The sequence below is a fragment of the Ceratotherium simum genome, chromosome 38 (assembly GCF_057802395.1).
Source record: "Ceratotherium simum simum isolate JZ-2026a chromosome 38, ASM5780239v1, whole genome shotgun sequence".
Classification (NCBI taxonomy): domain Eukaryota; kingdom Metazoa; phylum Chordata; class Mammalia; order Perissodactyla; family Rhinocerotidae; genus Ceratotherium; species Ceratotherium simum.
The window spans coordinates 14,698,879-14,720,999 of record NC_141937.1 but is presented as its reverse complement, the minus strand read 5'-3'; the positions used below and the strand labels follow the sequence as shown (position 1 = coordinate 14,720,999).

The 22,121-nt window shown below is 37.0% G+C and overlaps 1 protein-coding gene across 3 annotated transcripts; it reads left to right on the top strand.

The window, feature by feature from the left end:
• Nucleotides 1-16,961: 16,961 nt before the first annotated feature.
• On the top strand, nucleotides 16,962-21,790 carry VIP (vasoactive intestinal peptide). Of its 3 annotated transcripts, XM_087424966.1 has the most exons (6): nucleotides 16,962-17,068; nucleotides 17,282-17,289; nucleotides 18,827-18,944; nucleotides 19,914-20,018; nucleotides 20,778-20,909; nucleotides 21,745-21,790. In XM_087424966.1, the coding sequence occupies exons 1-6, from the start codon at nucleotides 16,962-16,964 to the stop codon at nucleotides 21,788-21,790; spliced, it is 516 nt and encodes a 171-aa protein (XP_087281092.1). The 3 variants fall into 3 exon arrangements, with proteins under 3 accessions (XP_087281092.1, XP_087281093.1, XP_004440743.1); XM_087424967.1 differs by lacking the exon at nucleotides 17,282-17,289 and having other exon boundaries at nucleotides 18,834-18,944; XM_004440686.3 differs by lacking the exon at nucleotides 17,282-17,289 and having other exon boundaries at nucleotides 18,822-18,944.
• The last annotated feature ends 331 nt before the right edge of the window (nucleotides 21,791-22,121 follow it).

Sequence of the window (22,121 nt, the reverse complement as noted above, 5' to 3'; positions counted from 1 at the left end):
GTATGCTCGTTGCTCATTTTCTTTATTGGAGTGTTCATTTTGTTTTTACAAAAAAATCTGCCAGAGCTCTTTATTTATTAGATATAATAACCCTTCATATGTCTTAATGATTTCCTCTATTTTAATTTGCTTTTGTGTGCAAAAATAATTTAAGAAAGTGAAGTGGGGGTGCTTCATCCTGGAATATCACCCAGTGATCTTAGCAAAGTGCATATCTAACTATCTCATTTGAATAATGGGGGCTGTCTCTGTCACCTCTACTTGCCTCAAATCAGCACAGTCAGCAAAGCCTCCTATACCTATGCTAATCAGCTTGGCTATGTCATGGCACATGTAATCATTCAGCCTCACATGGATTGAGGAGCCTGGAGATGCCCTGTTAGTACTTAAGTGCAAGCTCAATATGCACAATTTCCCCCTGTCCACTCCTTCCTCCCAAATGTAATGAAACCAAGAAACCATCTAGCTTTCTAATTAGCAGTGTCTGTATTTTTTTTTTAATGCACAAGCCTTCCCTGCAAACTTGGTGAAGATAGGTTTTCTGATTAAGGAGCTGGCAGGTATTTCTCTCTAGTCGTTGAAAATTAGGATAGTCCCTATGTCGAAGGTTGGAATCCCTGGGAAACTGACTCAGAGGTGAAGATTTGAATGTAGGAAATTTATTGGAAAGTGACAAAAGACAAAATATTGACAAGAGACAAAAATCTGTGGAGAAGTAGAGAAAACAGGATTGGACAGAAGGAGAAGAAGGTGAACTACAACGTAATTTTAATAAAGACCTCAGCTGATGCCACAGGGGATTCTGAAACCATGATGACATTTCAGAGTTGTCCCAAACTGAGGCAAGCTGACTGTGACTTACCCTCCACATTGGACACTCATTGGAAGTGGGCTACCCCTGTGACAGGAGCATGGCCTTGGACAAGGTGACTCTTTTCAGCCAAGAGCAATTCTCAGTCATGTCAATCAAGGCCTGGTGTAAGCTACCAACATGCCCAGTACCTGAATGCTTCAGTCACGAAATAGTGGAGAATCTGGGTGGCACATCACAGGATTCACTACAGTCCTTCCCTTATGCTTGAATAATACATTCTGGAATGAGCTCTTCCAGAATGCTAATGAGTCTTTTATCCTAAGGAAAATTATGAAAGGATAATGGAACAAAACACAGCACCTACTGTTGCAGCTGGTCTGTAGTCCACAATTGAGACTGATACTCATTCTCTACTACTACGCATTCTAGAATCCCTTCCCTTTCAGCTAGCACACCTGATGGACTCTATAGCATACCTATAGGGTGGAGTGAAACCGACTCTCATCCACGAGACATCTGAGTTTCTGGCCACCATTCTCTTCTCAGGATGTGACTGCTGTATTTGTCCATTTACAATAAAAAGTGGAAAATAGAGCACCAAAAGATGCTAACTGAAATGCAAATGAGACTCTCGCTGTGCCCCTAGGTGGAAGCTTTTCCCCTCTGGGTACCAAGACCTCTATAAACCCACAAGACCAGATTGGCAGGGATTGGAACCACAAATTCCTAAAGCGGGTCACTGAGAATGATGGTAAACAGGATCATTCTTACTCCCATTCCTTAGTTCCTGAGTTCAAGTATTCAAGTATTAGCCAGCAGCTTCTGGGAGGAGCAATATATAACTGCACCAGTGGGTCCCCTAGGTATGTGCCATTGTTACACCTCCATCGCTGTAAGGGGGCCCCTTGATCCCTTGTGGGATCCAGTTTTTATAGATCAAGCACTCTGTAAGTCCTTGGGTAGTAGAGCTGGCTGAGGCCCACTTGTCAGTAAAGGCAAAATCATGTCTGGAACATGTACCAATTTCAATTGAGATAAACTTCTACTCCTTCCATAGTTCTATTTTATATTATCTTCATTCAATTTTCTATTTTTGTTACAGTTTTCTTCTGTTCTTGCTCTATTTTCATTTAGTTTTCTGTCTTTGTGTTTATAGTTTTCTTCTATTCTTCCTCAATCTTTGACAATATAATTAATTTTTTAATTAATGAACAGTTAATACAACATAATTAAAATTCTTTATATAGTATTTCTCAGTCGTCTGGAAAATTCACAAAAATTATGAGATAATAAGCCATTTATATCTTATCCAAAATATAGACTAAAATGATGTAAGAACTATTTATTGTTTGATATTTTTCACTAACTTGTATTGAGTAGAAATAAATAATACGAAATATAATTTATTTCTTGTAATATTTTGACTGAGTTACTGTAATATGGGAACAATTTATAATTTTGTTTTCCTTAGCTAATTGTAATTCTTTATGGCAAATTTCTTATAGGTTCTTGTCAATTTGACTTTTTTCTTTAACTCCTAGAAACTAGTCCTGAAGGCACATAGAGTTCTGTCACTCAGTGACCATACTTGAGGTCATAATGGATAAATATTTCTTCTGGGGACCTGACCCTTCGCATAAACCAGATTAGGCCAGTGTTCCTACTTGGTCTAGGAAGCCTCCAGGCTTGCCAAGCAGAGTGGGGCCAGCTGCCTTCAGTAGAGCCAGTGAGGACAGTGGGCATCTCACATAGAGGTCTCCACCTCCCAACCTCCCCAATGACTTTCAGGGGCTTAGATCACCTCCAGAGAAAAGAGGAGAACCAGGCAGTGGAAGGGCCTAAACCCCAAAGGTGACTAAATATTGATCCAATGTGTCTTTTTTTTTTTTCACCTAGAAGTGTTTGTTAACTGGAATTGGCAAGTTTGGACTATCCTTTATTAGCAGAAATGCAGACTCCTAGAGCCAACTGAAATCCTACAGAAATTCACCTCACTGAAATGACTCTTGTCAAAGATACCTCAGGTTTGTCAAATCCAGGGGAAACTTTTCAGTCATGACCTTTCCTTTTTTTCTGTCATGACGTTTCTAATGCCCCAGAGACCTGATTGGAAATTCTCCCCTCCCTTAATTTCTCCCCTTTGCTTTCTCATGACCACTCCTACTTCTGTGCTGTTCTTTCTCAATTCCTCAGTCCTGATTCTTTTCCTCTGTCCATTCCTTAAATGTTGATATTCCCTTCAAAAGTCTGTTCTGGGCCTTTTCTCTTCTTACTCTGCATTCTCCCTTCCTGGGCAAGCTCGTCTACTCATCTGACTTCAACTGTAATATCTATGCTAGTAATTCTCAAATCAATATCTCTGGTCCAGATTATTATCCTGGACTTTAGACCTACATAACTAAGTGCCTTTTAAATATCTGCATTGGGATGGCTCATACATTACTCAAATTCAACCTCTCCAAAACAGAGTGAATCATCATCCTTTTAAATTCTGTTCCCCTTCCTGGATTTCTCATTTCTCATTTTGGCAAATGGCATCAATCAACTCAAAATATTGTCTGTGCTCTAATATTCTCAGTCATCATTCTTGTTAATGGAAACTAACTCACCAAAGGACAGATGACTAAAAAACTAATCCATTGAGGTTCTCAACATTTCCTATATATTCCATTGTGTATCTCTGTCTATCTTAATTTTCTTTTGTAATGAATATTTTCAACCCTCATCTCTCACAAAACTATTTCTTTGGTCATAAAAACATTATACTTCTGGCTGCCCTCAGATCAAGATCTCACCTTCTATTTTCCATAGAAGCCATGAGATGAAATTTGCTCAACTTCTTACCAATAAATTCTTGTATCTACTGGCAACTGTATCAAATCTTTTCCCCCTTTCTCCAGGTGCCATGGAATAAATAGGCCTTAGTGACTTCTCAGAAACCTTGCATTATTGAATAATCCACTCTCTGTCTTGCATGTTAAACATCTTTCTTTCCACTGGTTTCTTTCCATCATCATTAAAATATGTGCAAGCCCATTTCATCATGAAAAGCCTTCCCTTTGCAATTACCATACTGTCTTCTCCCCCCTCTTCACAGCCAGAATTTTCAATAGAGTTTCTGGCTTCTTTTACTTACTTTCCTCGGACAGCCTAACACATTTGAATCTGGATTGTTCTTTCCCCATCTCACCAATATTGCTTTGCTAAGGACCCCATATCAAAAAAAGAGAATCCTATATGAAGTCTCAGAAAGATTCATTACTAGTGATCACCTTTAAAGAAGTAGCTTCCATTTACTTTTAAAACCCATATTCTTTGATTTTTATCCTACATCACCAAGTCTTCTTTTCACTTGTCCTTCTACATCTAGTGATAAATCAGAGTGCCGTAGGGTTCTGTTCTGATCCCTCTTCTCATCTCTCTCTACACTTTCTTCTTAGGGAAACTAACCTAGTCCTGTGGTTTCCTTTACCTTACTCAGGTTGATGAATCTGATGTATGACCTACTCATCCTTTTCTTTGGAACTCCCAATCCATAAGTTCCTCAATTTATTCTCCATTTATGCTAGTTGACTTACAGCTCCTTAAACTCAACATGTCCAAGCCTTAACTTATAATCCTCATTCTCCCCACCTAACCTCACTAAGAATCAGTCAGTTCCTTCTCCTCTATTCCTTATTCTAGTGGAGGCTACTACCACCCACCCAGTTCAAGCTAGAGATCTTAGAAACCTCCTGGACTTCTCTCCCACATCTCCCATACCCAAAAAGTCACTAAGTAACCCAGCCACTGCTACCACCTTAAGCCAAGCCACTATTATATCTTCACCTGTACCACCTCCTAACTCATTGCTTTGATAGGGATGGCTGGAAAAAACCTACTTTGGGGCCTAAGCCCTTTTAAGCAACCCTCATCCACACATACTCACTACCAGCAAACATTGTCATCTTGAAATGTTCTTTCATTGTTTTATAAGATTGTTGAATAAAGTATTCAAATCCTACAACCATTAGCTATAGAAGCTGCTAATGTAGTTTGATCAAAACAGAGCAGTTTGAATTCAAGCACTAGTGCCATGGCTTTGAAATGTAAGTGTGTGATTGACGTGTCAAGTGTGTGATTTAGAGGACTGGTGAGCTGTTCTTGCCCAGACATTGAACATCTGGCCAGTCCAACCACTTAATGTCCAATTGCTGTCAAATCAATTAACTCCCTAGCCCCTGCATGCCTTGCTATCTGAGAAAAGAGGAAGGAATACACGCAGCTGGTCTTTTAAAAAGAAAGAGAGGACGCTCAACTCTCCAGCACACACACTAAGCCTATTCAGATTCTGTTGTTCCTGCTAAAAAATATTCTGTGCCAGACAAAGGACCCAGCTTTCTGAGGAATAGCAGATATTAAGAGCATGCCCACCCACTCCACACTGCCCAGTCACTATCGCCATATCCCGACACTGAACTCAGCTTGTAACTTAATTCCTTTTTTAACTCAAGTGTTTCCCCTTCGATTCCTACTGTGTATTGTGAGGCAGCATTAAGTTTGCTTGTATTCTCCTCATATTTTGTGACTTGAAATATCTATAAAAGATTTGCTCATTCTGAGAGAGAAAAATCTGCTTTAGTATCCTCTGGAACTAGAATACTGGTCTTTCATCACATTGATATACTGGTCTTTCTGCTCTCAGTACTTAACCTGTACTACATAGAGCAACCAAAGCAGTCTTTTAAAAACAAATACCAGCTCATGTCATTCACATCATAGCCGTACTTATTGGCTTTCCTTTCCCTTAGGATAAGACCCTATATCAATTTCTCATTTATGCCATACCTCCAGGTCTTCTCACATGTTTTTTTGTTATACCTGGAATGTTATTCCCTCTTTCCCTACTTTATTTATTTATTTTTTTAAGCCAAAGTTCACCTACTCAATAAAACTCAGCTTTGAAATAACTTCCTCAGAAATATCTGCTCTAGCTTTCACAATACATCATACTTCTTAGGTCAGCCCACCCTATAATTATTTATTCAATGTCTATATTTTCCATTGGCTTTTACTCTCCTTGAGAACTGAGACAGTGTTCGGCTTTTCAACTCTGTGTCTCTAAGTGAAATAGAAAATGAAATGGAAGAACTACATTTCCTCCAAGATTAGAAGCAACAGGTTATACTAGTGTATAGAATTTGTCTAGCAAATAAATGTGTTTTTCATTTTATTTGTTCACCCACCTTTTAGAAAGAGATTTTATTTATTTATTTATTTATTTTGCTGAGGAAGATTAGCCCTGAGCTAACATCTGTGCCAATCTTCCTCTACTTTTTATACGTGGGTTGCTGCTACAGCATGGCCAACGAGTGGTGTAGGTCCATGCCTGGGATCTGAACCCCCAAACCCAGGCCACCAAAGCAGAACACACTGAACTTAACCACTACACCATAGGGCTGGCCCCTAGAAAGGTGTATTTTGAAATCTAAACTGCTAATGAGACAAAGTTAGATGGTATTAAAAATTCAAATATATTCTGATCAGTCTGGCCTCTCTTCGAATGCCTCAAACATGGAGTGCATGAAAAATTTAATAGAGCCAGAAGGAAGGGAAAAGTATGTCAGATTTGTTGTCCACAAGACAATTTCAGTAAATGTAGTATGCTGAGTAACTAACTTCAAGAGTTCCATTAAAAAGAAAAAATTAGTAGATGCTAAAAACCTTTTGGTTGATATAGACCAGAGGTTGACAAGTTTTTTCTGTAAAGGGAGAAATAGTAAATATTTGCAGCTTTGTGGGACATACAGTCTGTCACAATGATTCCACTCTGCCCTTGTAGCACTAAAGCAGCCAAAGACAAAATGTGAACAAATGGGCACGGCTTTGTTTCAATAAAACTTTATTTATAGACACTAAAATTTGAATTAAATACAATTTCATGTGTTACAAAATATTCTTCTTCTTCTTTTTTTTAACCATTTAAAGTGTAAAAACCATTGTTATCTTACAGGACATAAAAACAGGTGATAGACTGGATTTGGTTCACAGGCTATAGTCTGCCAACCCTTGATGTAGATTTAAAGTGTAACTGTGTAATTGAAGAGATGTCATGCTATGTTATGCTAGTTTGCAAACAACTTGTCCTATTATTTCAATAGATACAACTCTAGAGGCTTTATAAATTAAAAACAATAATTGAAACTCTTTTTTTTCTGAGGAAGATTACCCATGAGCTAACATCTGTTGCCAGTCCTCCTCTTTTTGCTGAGGAAGATTGGCCCTGGGTTAACATCCGTGCCCATCTTCTTCTACTTTATATGTGGGATGCCTGCCATAGCATGGCCCAATAAGCAGTGTGTAGGTCTGCACCTGGGATCCAAACCCACGAACCCCAGGCTGCCAAAGTGGAGCGAGCAAACTTGACCACTACGCCACCAGACCGGCCCCCTGAAATTCTTTTATATAAAAGATTTTCTAGATTTTTTTCTTTTTACTTCAGGCTCAGATAGAGGAGATTCAACATTGATTAAATAATACCAGATGGAATTTAAAAAGAACTTTCTCTTTTTCCCATTTATTCATTTCATTCTGATCAGTCAGCATTTTGGGGGAACTTATAACGTACCAGGTGTTGGGGATATAATGATGCATAAGACTCAGTTCCATTAAGAGACATAGTTAAATCAATTGTTTGAATGCAGTGTGGAAAATACTCTGAAAGAAAATACAGATAGAGTGCTACAAAAGCAAGTCTAGAATGGTGAGAGAAGACGTTCTGAAGGAGTGATGAATCATCCACTTTTTAGAAAATATTCCCTTTTACTTTGTGAAAATATGCTACTTTTTATAGAAGTTTTACTGGCTGCGACCAATGTTTATCCAGATTAAAATATTTGCCAATATACTAATCAAGAATTCGTTCAGAGGGCTGCTATATACCCAATATTTCTTTTAGGGACTAAAAGCAATCTATTTATCATTTAGTGAGACTTAGCTCTAGAGAAACAATGGACAGGACTTAGAAATTTTTAAAAAGATAAAATTGGTAAGATTTAGGCAAAAAGGATCCTGTACTAAGAACAAGTTGAATTTAAGGGTGGGAAAGAAGAATTAGACATTGCACCGTGAGAACCAAAAAATAAAAAGATTTGAGGTCCAAACCAAATAAAGTTGAAATGAGTGCAATTTCCACCTCATTCATTCACTTATCTAAAATAGTTACCGAACAAAGACTATGTGGCAGGCACTGTGCTTACACATGTTAAAATTGTCTGAGGGCATATAAAGTGCAATATGCTATACCATCACAGTGTGCTCAGTGTTTTGCTAGGGAAAATACAGAGGTAAATGGGAGCCCAAAAGCAGGGCATCTAGCCCAGAGTTAATGGGAGAGTGGTTTGAGATCTTTCTGGAAAAGTGTCCTATAAGACCCGAAGGAGAAGGAGAGATTGGAGTGGGTGTTCCTGAGAAAGGAAATGGTAGTTGTGAAAAACCAGAGGCAAAAGAGCATACAGTACTTCTGAGGAAGGACAAGCTGTTCAGCACGGCTAGAGAATAGGTTATGGTGCATGGGGCAGGGTCAGCGAGGAGCCACTGAGGAGAACAGCATAAACGGAGCTTATAAGCTTGTTCCTGGGTCAGGACTTTAGTTTAAGGGCACGGGGAACCACAGAAAGGTTTTAAACAAGGGAGTGATGTGATCAGAGGCATTTTGGGGGAAGATCACTTTGGCAGCATGTGAAGAAGAGATTGGAGGAAAAAGGGCTGGCAGTAGAGGGGCCACGTTGGAGATGGCTGAATCAATACAGGAGAGGGAAAAATGAAGACCTGGCCTTCTTCAGTGAATCCTCAGTTTTGTTATCCAAAGAACCTGGAATCTCACATTTGACTTTTTTTTTCTTCCTCAAATGATAAGAACTCCCACGTATATACATATAAGTACGATTGTAAGAGGTCATTGATATCTGTGCCTAGAAACACAGACACCTCCAAAAGCGTCTAATTCTGCTTCCTGTCTCAAGAAAAATGCCAACAACAGCCCTTTTTGTGGCTGGAGAGAAGAAAGAAGCACTACATGCTTTTTCTGTCTAATATTTAAGCTCAGAACTATTGTGATAGAAGAGCTGGCAGGGATCGGCTTGCCCTTTCTCTGCCTGGAGTTTCTTTGAGACAATCTAAAGGCACTGGAGCCATAAAGCAACTAGTGTGGACCTAGGAAGATGTTTCCTGTTCTGATGCCACTCAATACAGTTTCATTTGGTTATTATTTTGGGTAAGAATTATTTCCCAACAAATGTAAATCATTGGACTTAACTGTTAATATCATTAATACACATTAATCAAGTGTCTGTGACAAACCCACATGATCACAGCAACAAGGCAACTCTCTTCCTCTCTTCTCTGTCACTTGGGCTTACACAACACAGTCTATTCTGTAGGTTGCTAATTTGCTGGCTTCACCATCCAGTGAAAGTCAGTGAACATGGAGAGAGAAAAGAAGGGTCCCAAAACCAGCTCTGCTACTCAATCGAAGTCACTTGCCTCTTTTGGATTTCAATCACTATAATGTCTCGAAACAAAGTAGCAGGACTAAATTATCTTAAATTCTTTCTAGCAAAAAATTATGATTTTTTGAGTTAGAGATTAGAACATCAATCTCCCAGGCTGGGAAGTGCAATGAAATGACTACAGATACAGGATATTAAAATGATGATTAAGAAAAAACAAAGCTTATCAAATAGCCACAGCTCCTGCTTCCTGAACAGTGAGGTTTTCTTTCCTGAGGACGAGGCGCCAGGAGCCCTGGAGAGGTGGAGGCTGTGTTTGCCTCAGATCTCCTTCCCCAGGGCCATTCTGCTGCTCCGGGTGAAGACCCCCATCAGAGTTTGGTGTTTAGCTTCTGGCAGCCATTGACCTTTCCTCCTGGCATGTATTAACAATGGATCTGGCTCTTTTCCTGGAGGGACTTCAGTAACATCAAAGGTCTGAACGGGCTTCTAGTTTATTTATGTTTCAGCCACAATATTCAAAAACCAATTACTCACCAATTCGACAGACCTGCTCAGGGCTACAGTGACCTTCCTCCAAGCTCCCACGTTGATTATTCTGAGGTGTCTCCCAACTTGAATGAAAAATATTAAAGTTTCAAAATGAGCAGACCTTCTAAAGCTATAGAATCCTAAAATTAAATGTCTCCGGATGTTCTTAGAAGTGTGAGGTCAGGTGCAGGAGTGGGAGTGCATGAGGTAGGGACACAGATAGTTCTCTCCAAAGGCTAGTTGAGGGGAGTTTAATGAAGATGTTAAAAACCAATGAGATGACAAAGGACCATGGAATAGCCTCAGCAGGAAGTTGCTGGCAAATCCAGGGCTACAGGAGAGGGGCCACCCTACAGAAGCTGCGTCTTGGGGAGGAATGTAGCCTCTTCCAAACCATGGTCTATGAGGAGTGAATATTCAAAACTCTCTTTCTTCTAATCTTTGGTCCCTTTGATTTCCTAACAGCGCCTCCCTTTGGCTAAGCCCAACCAGAGACCAAAGGACCACAGAATGTGGATGGACTTGGAGGTCAGCCTCCGGGTAAAAAAAGGCAGAGTGGAGAAGAGCAGAGAGCAGATCCAAAGGGACAACTGGGGAATATCCAGCAGAGGGGGGCACTTGCATTTGCAACTTGGGGGATCAGATCTGTCCTAAGAGCAAGTCAAAACTCAGATGTACTGGGAGGTCATGTGGACTGAGGCAAAATGAAAGAAACAGGCTGAGAGCTTGCGGCCAAGAAGTGGGCTGGGAAGACCTAAGGAGGAAATCAGATGCCAAAGCTGAGGACCAGCTAGAACAACTGAAGGACAAGGGATTGGAGGGAAGATACAAGGGCAGGCCTTCTGAGATGGGTCTCAATATCACCAGGCTTCTGTCTCAAAGTCTCTTTTAAATCGATTTTGATACTCAGTGGGGTACAGGGTCCTGGCACTCTCCTCCTAGGCAAAGCATGTTCGTACAAAATTCAAGGACATTTGTAAAGTAACAGTGAGTACAAATTTTCACAGGCTACATAGTATGAAGTACAAAAAAATTAGTTTTAAAATGTTTTCTCTAATTCCTATTTTGATCCTCCATTCCACAGAAAAAGGAATCTTAGTAGTATTTGGGTAAACACGTTAATTTTAAGATTTAAAACTCTGTCAATTCAGGATTTGCTCTCCCCCTGTTTTTCCTCAGAGTAGCATCTAAGGTTTTGAGAGCGTATATAACAGCGTGAAATCCAGGAGGCTGCCTCTGGGTCCTTGGGACAGGCTCCGTGCCATGCTGTCATCCACAGAGATGTGCAGTTACCTCTGGTCCTTGATATGGTCACCCCACATTGGCTCTTGATAAATTGTTCAAGATCTGGCCCTTAGTTAAAGTTGGTAGGCTTTTTTCACCCTTTATCCTCTGAAGGGCATTTAGGGTCTTCTCAAGCAGGGTGTGGGGGACTTTCTTTGTCCTAAGGTTTATCTACTTCCTCCTGTACCATTGCAAAGAGTGTTTCTCCATGGTTTGCTATGGCAATCAGATGAGAAATGAAGCCGTGTTAGCCTCTACTGTTCAGTCCTAAAGCTTAATAGAGCACGGTTCTGTCATCCATCCCTTCAACCCTGACACAAACTTCCACCAACTAGGGGCAGAGGCCCTCTCCATCTCTAATAATCTGTCCTCTTCCCCATTTCAGAGGCTCTACCCTGGTCTGGGGAGGATGGGTATAGTGGTGCAGAGGCCATGAGAACTCAATAAATATTCTTGCCAAATCTTTCATTCTAACATCTAGACTTCAGCCAGGAATTAGATGTGTTGTTTTCCATTTTCTTCACTGGTAAGTAACCTCCCCCACTCCTCATTGACCTCATGTGTTCTGATCTCCAAGAAGACGGGTCAGTGAGTTAAAGCCTGGTTACATGGAATGTGTGTATGGGGGGGGGGCACATGTATGACAGATGACATTGTGAAGTACATGAAATTTGTTCTTAAATCTGTAAAATACTTTATTTTTAAACTCGCATATCCCAGAATTTTGTGCTCTTGTGTTTTCTCCACAGCCTTCCTCCAAAATCTACTTTCATAAAATTATCTGGTAAATACAACCCCAGCAAGGTATAAATGACTCACAGCACTTAATACATTATTTTTTCTACATGTTTTTTGGTTTAAAACAAGACAATTCTGAAACAAAGGAATAATTTTCTATAAAATTCTCAGCATCAGGAAGTAGGATAGGGGATGGTGTTTTGGAGTTAAGGGGGAGGTTGTCCTCATTCATATCATTTAGATAATTATGTGTTCAATTGCTTAATATTCAATAACATATTGTCAGACTCCAGAACGAATTGTAGTAGGTAACTATAAAGGAAAAATTGATCTTTGCTACAACATTATTTTCATCACAACACTATTAGAAGAATACAAGAATCCTAGAAGTAAATCCAAATGTTCTAAATTAAAGGGATTAAAAGTACATATATACTTTTAGTATATATACTTTAATATATACACTTTTAGTTATTTTAATATACAGTATAAATATTATATATATTAAAGTATATGTATATATCTACTTTAATCTTAAAAGCATATATGCATATTAGATGTATATATATGTTATGCATATTACACATATATACACATATATATTAAAAGTATATATATATACATATATACACATATATGTTTTCTAATACAAGTTATTGAAAGCTATAGGACTTAAGAATATAGACGTGACTTCTTAAATACCTTCTTGACAAAGCTTTTCTGTGAAGGGCCAAAGAGTAAACATTTTAGGCTCTGTGAGCTGTACAGTCTTTGTCGCAAGTATTCCACTTCGCCACTGTAGCACAAAAGCAGCCATAGCCGAAACATATATAATGAGCATTTCCGTGTTCCAATAAAGCTTTACTTATGGACACTGAACTTTGTTTCATATAATTTTCACAATTAACAAAATATTATTTTTCTTTTAATTTTTTTCAGCCTGTAAAATGTAGACATCATTCTTAGCTTGAGGGGGAGCCATCCGTGGCTCACAGCCACTAGATTGCAGATCTCTCATCTAGACCGAACCGCTCAGGATTACTCTGGCAGAGAGTGGACAGGTCTCAGGGCAGAGTGTGAGTCGGGGTGAGTGAGGCAGGCTAAACTGTCACACCAAGAGACTGAAGAGCATAGCTTTGGCCTATCATCCATAATAGTGATAAGGACCCTCTATTAGCTCTCTGCACTAAGGAGAAAAGGTGAATCTGGATTTTTGCCTATCTCCTGCACATGAAAATCCTTTCCATCCGACTTCCCTACATTTAGTATGTTTGGTTTAGAATGCCAGTCTTATTTTTCTGCCCTGTCCTGTTGGTGAGAAAAGGAGAAGGGAGATGCCAATATCTTTATGGGCTTTTGTTTTCCTTATCTGACCTGTTAGCATCTATAATGATGATAACAACAGTTACAGAAAATCACTAGTTCTTAATAGAAAGAGAGCTAAATCAAGATCAAAAGACCTACTTTTCAATCCCATATTTGTTACCCATCTGAGTGACCTTGCAAAAATTACTTAAACTCTCTGGGCGTCACTTTACCTGTTTGTAAAAGAAAAATCTTGGAGATTCGTTCTAACTGTATGAATGAATGATGATTCTTCTTATTATAAATATCACTTTACTGAGAAGACTTAAGGTAGGAAATAAGTTTTGCTAGAGATATGGGAAAATTGTGGTAATATATGTAAAGTAGGAAAAAAGCAGATTTAAACAGTAAATCCACATTTGTATTTTTGTATCTATTGAAGTTCATGCTATCAAAGTATTCAGGATAAATTCAGTTACAGCATTTTTTCTTATGTTCATTTTTCTGGAAGCACCTGTAATTTAGCTGGTTAAAGGTCTTCTGGTTTACATCCGTTTCCTTGAGAGAAAAGAGAAGAAACACATTTACAAAAAAAAAAATCTGTAAATTAAGATTTTAAACCTGCAGATGGTGCTATGATTCCATTTTGAAATTCAGTTTTGCTTTCTAGTTTAAATTCATAGGAAAAAATGCACTTCTTTGGTATAATTTACTTTTTTATTCAGAGATAAAATTGAATGATTTCTCTTTGTTTTTGTGTTTTATTATTATAACAGGAGAAACTGCCTTTACCATTGGAAAAATCTACCACAGTTACTTTTTGTGAATGCTAAGTGCTTCCTTAGGCCAAATAATAAAAAATTTTTACGTCTTTTTTCTCAGATTTTTCTGCTTATCATTCAGCATTGGCTTTTTGGTGACTCTCAATCAACTTACTTTGCTGTTGCTGTTCTTAAATAAAATTGCTTCACTGAGAATTGGGTGACAAAGAGCTAAAGATAAAAAAATTCCATATGAGAACGATTTCAACCTCTAGTTTGTAATAATCAAGTAAAAAAAGATTTCCTGGAATTAAGCCACAGAAGCTCTGGCTTAAGTCAGAGCTGTCAACTGGAAAACAAATTTCCAGACATTTTGAAATTTAATTCATTTAATTTTTCTTGTAACTGGATTAGAAAATATGATTAAGCATAGCAGGATATTCTTTTGCTGGATCAGTCTGACTTTGAATGAAGCAAATAGATACTAAAATCTTAAACTAGAAGAAAGAAAGGGGGCTTTAGAGCTGTTTTCCCTTGAGAAACTTACGAACAAAAATGTAAAAGAATACACACAGAAAATCTTTAAAAATAAAAGGAAAGGTAGCATTTTACTTTGTTGTCTATGAAGTTGTCCATGTGGCTGCATTTTTACCTTAAACTTTGATTGCATGTGTGCTAGGCTACTTTGAGTTAAAAAACCCAGATGCAGAAATTAAGGATTTATCAAAGCACTCCATAAAAGTTTTCCAAATATTTCTTTGAAACCACCTGTCAAGTGATTGAGTTGGAAATGTTCAAAACCAGGTGTGGGTGTGGATGTGTGTTTGGGAACTTAGGGGGAGAAACAAAATAATTCTACATAGTGCAAGGACTTATAAAAATGATGAGTATAACTTTAAGAAAGGAAGAAAAGATGAATCCCTTCAGGTATACAGCGTGATAATTTAGTTTTTGGATCATTTGAGATCATGTATGTGAAAGTGCATTGGGCACTACGACATTTGATACAAATGTGAGATGGCAGTGCCACTACTGCTTTATACAATGGTGTGCATATTATACTATCTGAAACTTTTATCCTGGGATTCGTTTCAACATAAAGGAAATGTAAGAATAGAAAGATGAAAAATTATTTCTAGGTGTTTTTAAAATTAGGATAGATCTCAATAAAGATTAAATCAAGATCTACATGAATAGCAGAAAAATAGGCTTTAGGAGAATTGATGCTTTGTAATAAAGGAGAATTATACACTTGTAAGCATAATGAACATAATTTTTTTTTTTTTGCCTGCTGCATCTGTTCTTGTACATAAAATTCTTACTTTCTGAAGGAACCCCAGTGGCCCTGGCTATAACACTCATCATTCTCTTATTTCATTGTTACTAATTAAAGATTAAAACATTTCATATTAAGCTTGGTACCTTTTTTTGTTTGAAGAAAAGTAAATTTCCTCCTTGTGTCTTACATCATGAAGTTACTCACTATAAACTTATATAAATCAGACGTAATGACAATTAAACAAGAACTTCAAGCCCTATTCATCCCGTGGGAGTACTCCTGTGACGTCTTTCAGAGAGCTCGGTGATTGCTCAGCCCTAAGCATAAGCCCTATAAAATGATGGGCTTTGAAATGCTGGTCAGGGTAGAGCGAGAAGCAGTCGCTGGCAATAATAGCCAACCCTTAGCCAGTACCAAGTTCTGGTTCAGCTCTAAGGGCAGAAAGCTGGCGGAGCCTTTCTCGGCCTCACAGGACTTCAGCACCTGAGACAGCTCCAACAATCTTAGGAACTGAAAGATCCTGGGGAACACTACTGAGCAAGGTAAGTGAAAATTTTACCTTTCTTCTTTATGTTTCTCCCCCTGCCTCTGGAACTTTTCTCAGGGTATTGAATTTTACTTCTCTCTTGAAAATGATTTTACAGCGTTCCTTCTTTACAACAACAAAAAAACAAGTTTCTCAAGTCACCTGGTGGTAGGTATGGAAATGCCTCAACTTCTCATATGTCAATGGATTTTCTGAATTCTTTCTGTTGCAAGATGCTTTTCCTGCTTGCTCTTTTACTCACTACTGTTGTCTTTTTCTAAATAATGCATTCAAGTAGGTTCTTTTTTTGCTTGAGTATAAATTTTTGACTAAAGGGTTCAGTGAGTACTTTTTGTTTTGAAGTTTTCAACTTGTCTTTTCAGTACTGTTCTTTTTATGTCATATGTTGGTTATGTGAACCTAGGAAGCAGTTAATTTTCTCTTTATTTTAAGTTGATTTTTATAGACAGCAAGAGAAACAGAACTTGAACCCCTAAGTTTCTATCTAGAAACTACTTAGAAATGAAATGTGTAAGTGGATTAGATGTAAAAAACACAAGCTTTGTTTTTAACATATTTTTACTTTTATGGCAAAAAATATTTCAGTGGTAATATGTGTTTCAGTGATTTTTTTTGTATTAATTTTGACTAATTAATTAAGTTGTTCAAACCCAGGCTTAAGGAAATAAGTTCCCAGTAATATCTACAATTAAAGAAGGAAAAAGAAACGTATATACAAAATAACTCTTACACTGATAGTTACATACATAGACACACACATTTATTAAATAGATGGTACTCTAGTTTCATATTAATCAGATGCAAAAACTTAAAGTAGAAGAAACAATCAGTTTCTTGAAGCTATTTCCTTGGTTAGAAAGGACACTAAACTTGGATGCTACAACTCTGTTATAAGGAGATTGTCCCCAGGGTTATTTCCAGCACTATAAAATATGGCATTCAATATATACTTGAGCCAACTATGTGCCCGATGAAAGATAGGAAGCAATTGAAAAGGATCCTAATTTTTATTTAGGCACCTGTCATCAAGAGAAATCTTCTTGACTTTAAAAGTAATCATATTGTAGTTTAACTCTTTCTGTAAGACAAAAATTGCTTTTTCCAAACTCTGCAAGAGCCTTCAGAAATTACTGCTAGACACTCAGAATTACCTTGCTGGTGACATCTGTGTTTGGAAAAACTGATGTGATTCTCTCCCTTTTGAGCTGCAGAGATGGAAACCAGAAGTAAGCCTCAGCTCCTCGTGTTCCTGATGCTTTTTAGCATGCTCTTCTCACAGACATTGGCTTGGCCTCTTTTCGAAGCACCTTCTGCTCTGAGGTAAGGTCTCTTTCAATTCAGACAGTTAAACATCCCTTCTTCATCTATATGTTATTTGGGACAACTCAATTTTTTAAATTATGTATTATTTATTTGAATCCTTTGGTTGATGTGTTAAGCAAGTTTTTTAAATATCAGGTCAACATGATTATTCTGGGTCTTGGAATTCACTCTCAGGGCATGAGAGAGAGTGTCAATCACCAGTTTTATGAGTAGATTGGGTCACATATAAACAAGGCAGAGAGAAGATTTGCCTTTCCTTTCATTCAAAACTAGTTTTAGATAAATGATCAGCTTTTATCTATTGTCATCTCAGTTCAGTTCAGTTTCTGATGGAAAAATAGACATTTAGCTGCCTATCTCATTTTAGTTCATTTTCAAAATCAATCAGTAACTCATCATAAGATTATTAGTTGATTAATGAAACATGTATAAAATCATATTGGACAGACCTATGTAAGCAGAATCATTAGCCAATATTAAAAATTGTTCTGTAATTGATCTACTGAGATGCCCACCCCAATGAGTGAATTTTAATGTACTTGGTTTTAACCATAAATCCTCAGTTTTACTGTTCTCTATGCTGTATTTTATATTTCAAATTCATAAAGTATAACACAATACATATTTAAATCTTTATATGAAATAAAATAAATTTATGCTAAAGAAATAAACAGTAAATGATAACTACATTAGTTGGATTTTTCCTTCTGGTTTACAAGCACTACTATACTAAGGGCAAAATCATGATTTCTTTGCTTATTTTCCCATTCCTGATTCTTTGCTCAAGGTAGACTTATGCTCAATAGAGTGAATAATCTCTTAGCTGTTAGTGTTCTCTTTAAAATCTACATAAAGGCAGATCTTACGTTGCTTTGACAACTAAATAGAATGATTCTATCTGAATGGCTATATCACAGAAGATAATCAAAAAATGCTGAAGTTTGCATTGATTGCCAGCCTTCATACAGGGAGAACTGCTTGTAACTGACCACCTACTACTACATCACTAAAAGATACACCAGTGCCCAGGAGCCAACACACTCCTGGAGTTTTACCATAACAGTGAAAATATACACACACATAATTTTCATAGCATGCTGGAGTTCAAAATGTGCATACATTCACAAATATAGTCATATTTCATGTATAGGCATGACTATTCTTAGTCTTCCAATAAAGCATTGTACATTCCTCATTAAAATTGTATTAATACATAAGATTAGAAAACAGAAAGACCCATGGAGAAATTCTTTGGACTTGATTAATACAGAGAAATGTATCATACCAAGGTGAATCTTGGAAGCAAATCTTAGAGACCTAGAGAATGAAAAGCAGTTGAAAATACTCAGCTTTCGAGAAATGTTTGAGACAAATGATACTAAACATCAACAAATACACGAATTGCTCCCAGTTTTCATATTGAATATTAAAAAATTTTCCAAGTTTCTATTTTGTATAAAATCTTTCTACCTGTAAAATTTAACTTTGCAAAATGAAGATATTATCAAGGAAGTGTACTTTGCTTAATGCTCTAAGATTGAACAAAGTAGCTCTTATGCTTGGAACATAGAGCTTGTAAAAGTTGTATGGCATCTATTTTGTGAGATAATAAAAAAGTTAACTATTTATACTTTCATAAACCATAGACGCTCAAGATTTTGAGTACCTTATTTCAAATGATTGTAAAACCATAAGCACTATCTTTTGAGAAAGAAATGTATTATACTTCTACTGTATTTTTTCTTAATAGGTTAGGTGACAGAATATCATTTGAAGAAGCAAATGAACCTGATCAAGATTCATTAAAAGCAGACACTGACATCTTGCAAAATGCATTAGCTGAAAATGACACACCCTATAATGATGTATCCAGGTGAGTTCATTTTCATTGTCTTATTTCAGAAAATATATTTTTGAAATACAAATGTTTTATTTTTGTGTCACCATGAAGCTATTCTTACAGCAAATCACTACAGGGCTCCAGGTGTCATGGCTTCATCCAGCCTGATTTATTGCAGCTTCTGCAGCTGTACATGATTTTCATGTAGAGAGGTTGTAACAAGCCAAGATGAACAAATCATTCCCTTACATTCTGTTGCACAAAATTTCAACATCAGAAATTGTACTATGTCTAGTAAAACCACAGCATTTAGGACTCCACGATGGAGGGAGTTCTAAGGCAAGAGTTTCCTCTCTCTGTAAAGAAAAAGTGTCTAATAATAAAAGCTATTCATTCACAGAACCATTTGTCTAGAGAAGCATTCAGGTATAGACATAGCAGCAGCTCTATACTGAAGACAAAGTATAAATGGTTCCTTACTTGGGTGGAAAAGTTGGTTGACAGGCCCTCAGACCCTCTCTATCTTAAGAGATTTTGTTTCCAAATATTTTAGCAGAAGAAATATCAAAAGATATAATAGGTTTTTTGCTAAAATCAAGATGGTTTCCCTTTGGATATGTCTTTATTCAGAGTAGAAGAAATAAAGCACCATAAATAAATAAATAAAACTAACTAAATATATTTTTTCGCACCAATATTTCTTAGAGAAAAATTAGTTTTATAGATTCTACCAGAGAGCATTATTTAATATTGAGATATACTTCCAAGAAAGCTAATTTCTTAAATTTTTCAAAGTTTGGGGCTGGAACTATAGAAAATGTCTTGATATAAGTGACTACAAAATATATTTTATTAAGTTGTTAGGAAACCTCCATTTGGACTTAAATTTGCATGAGAAGCTTTCATAATAAGCTGATAAGTTTCTTTCTAATTTAATGAGCCAAAATAATATTTTAGAAAACCATTTACAAAATAATGGTTATTCTTTCTTCCTTGTTTTAGGAATGCCAGACATGCTGATGGAGTTTTCACCAGTGACTTCAGCAGACTCTTGGGTCAAATTTCTGCCAAAAAATACCTTGAGTCTCTTATTGGAAAACGAGTTAGGTAAAGAGAATTTATTATTTTTATCAAACATGTTATGATTATTTAATCTTCAAGTTATATTTTCACTTTCAACAATTTACTTACTTTGTTCAAAATTGATAACTTGATAATGTTCAACAGAGGTAAAATAATTTACATTCTTCAATAAATATATTAAACTCATGAATTAAGGAAATAAGGCTTTCCAGTAATATCACACTCCCTGGCTCCAAGCATACTTATTTTTCTTAAGTAGCAATCATTTATAAATCTGCAATCTAATTGAACTAGACAGTAAAAAATAAATAAGACATAGTACAAATGAAGCACATTTTAAGGTTAACCATATTACTTGTTTTTTACTTCCTGCTCAAACCAAGCATTGGAAGATTCTGTCTTTAAATGGCCAATAGCTGAATATTTAGATGGCACTATTCAAGGCAGCCAAGCTTCTAAAAAGCTGTATTTTCAAAGAACTTTTCCTCCCAATGGCAGAACACAACTTCAAGTATTCCCTCCCCCCCTTTTTTTGATAAATTATTTGCTCAGTTAGTACTGAATGTGTCTTAAGGCCTTCCTAGTAAATGCCAAAATTCGTTGGATTATTTCTTGCTCCCTTATCCTTAGGTTTACATGTATTTTTTTTCCTAGTCTTTTTGCAATAGAAAATAAGTTGGGTGTTGGAATTCCTTTTTATCGGACTCCAAGAAATTTGGTACTTTGGCATATTTATCATTTCTTGTCAAAATTCTTTGACTTCCTTTTCCTCACGTGGCTTAGCAATAACATCTCAGAAGACCAAGGACCAATCAAACGCCACTCGGATGCAGTCTTCACTGACAACTACACCCGCCTTCGCAAACAAATGGCCGTAAAGAAATACTTGAACTCAATTCTGAATGGGAAGAGAAGGTAAAGAACAGAGAACTTGCTAAAATGAGAAATTATAAATGACTTTCAAAATAGAAGCTACGTATGGAGACTTATCTACCTCTCTTTCTACCTCACTATCTATTTATAGTGTGAGAAGCAGTAATTCTGCACCTTGGCTAACATTAGACTACCTTGGAGAATTTTTAAGTTACTGATGTCTGGACCTTACCCAAAACCAGTTGCCAGGAATTTAGTGCCTCTAGTATGGCTCTAGACATTGGTATTTTTTAAGAGCTTCCCCGTTGATTCTACTGTGCCTCCAGGGTTAAAAATGATGACTGTAGAGACATCCAATCTGAATCTGGGAACATGTTTTATCAAAAGTGCTGATTTCTAAAACATATAAAGCACAATTAATTAGCAATTTGATATCACATGGAACTCCCTTCATGTCCATATTAAATACCCTTATTTTACCAAGTTAAACCATGAGTTCTTTTGTCTCCTCCCATTCTGCAAAACCTATGTCTCTCTATGGTGTGTAAATATTGGAGCACAATAGGAAGTGGAGTGCTCTCTCTTTTTATCCCAATTATTTTTGTTTAGATGGTAAGCATTAAGGACAATTCTGTTTGAGTGAGATCAGACAAGATGACTCTCTTTGCCCACAAGATTATAATCTGGAAGAATAATTGTAGATACTTCAAGACTGAAGAAAAATTCATAGGTAATAACTAACCTCAAAGATAATTGTTTAGCCCCCAGAGCACTTGACAGAGTGCAGAGAACAGCATAGGTCACACATCATCATTTTTTTAGATGCTTTCGCATCTACGGGCCTTAACACGCACAATTTTCTTTTTCTGGTCTGCAGCAGTGAGGGAGAGTCTCCTGACTTCCTTGAAGAGTTAGAAAAATGATGAAAAAGCTCTCAGGAGCAAAGCTGCTGACAACTTCCCAATGGTGGGTATATCTGTGCATTCCTACTATATTCTTATAACAATCGTCTAATCATTTAAGTAGATAAGAATCACTTGGTAAGAAACATCTTAGATTTCTCACAATGAGACCACATCTAAGAAGGACACTTCTACCTGAAGTGGACCCCAACCCAGTAAATGGCTTAAAATGATTCACGCAATGTTCTGATGGCATAAAAGAGAAGCTCACAATGAGTAAACAGTTTGGAATCTCCTTGTTTATTCACACTTATTGCTATCCTTCTGCCAAGATGTAAAACAGAAGAGACTG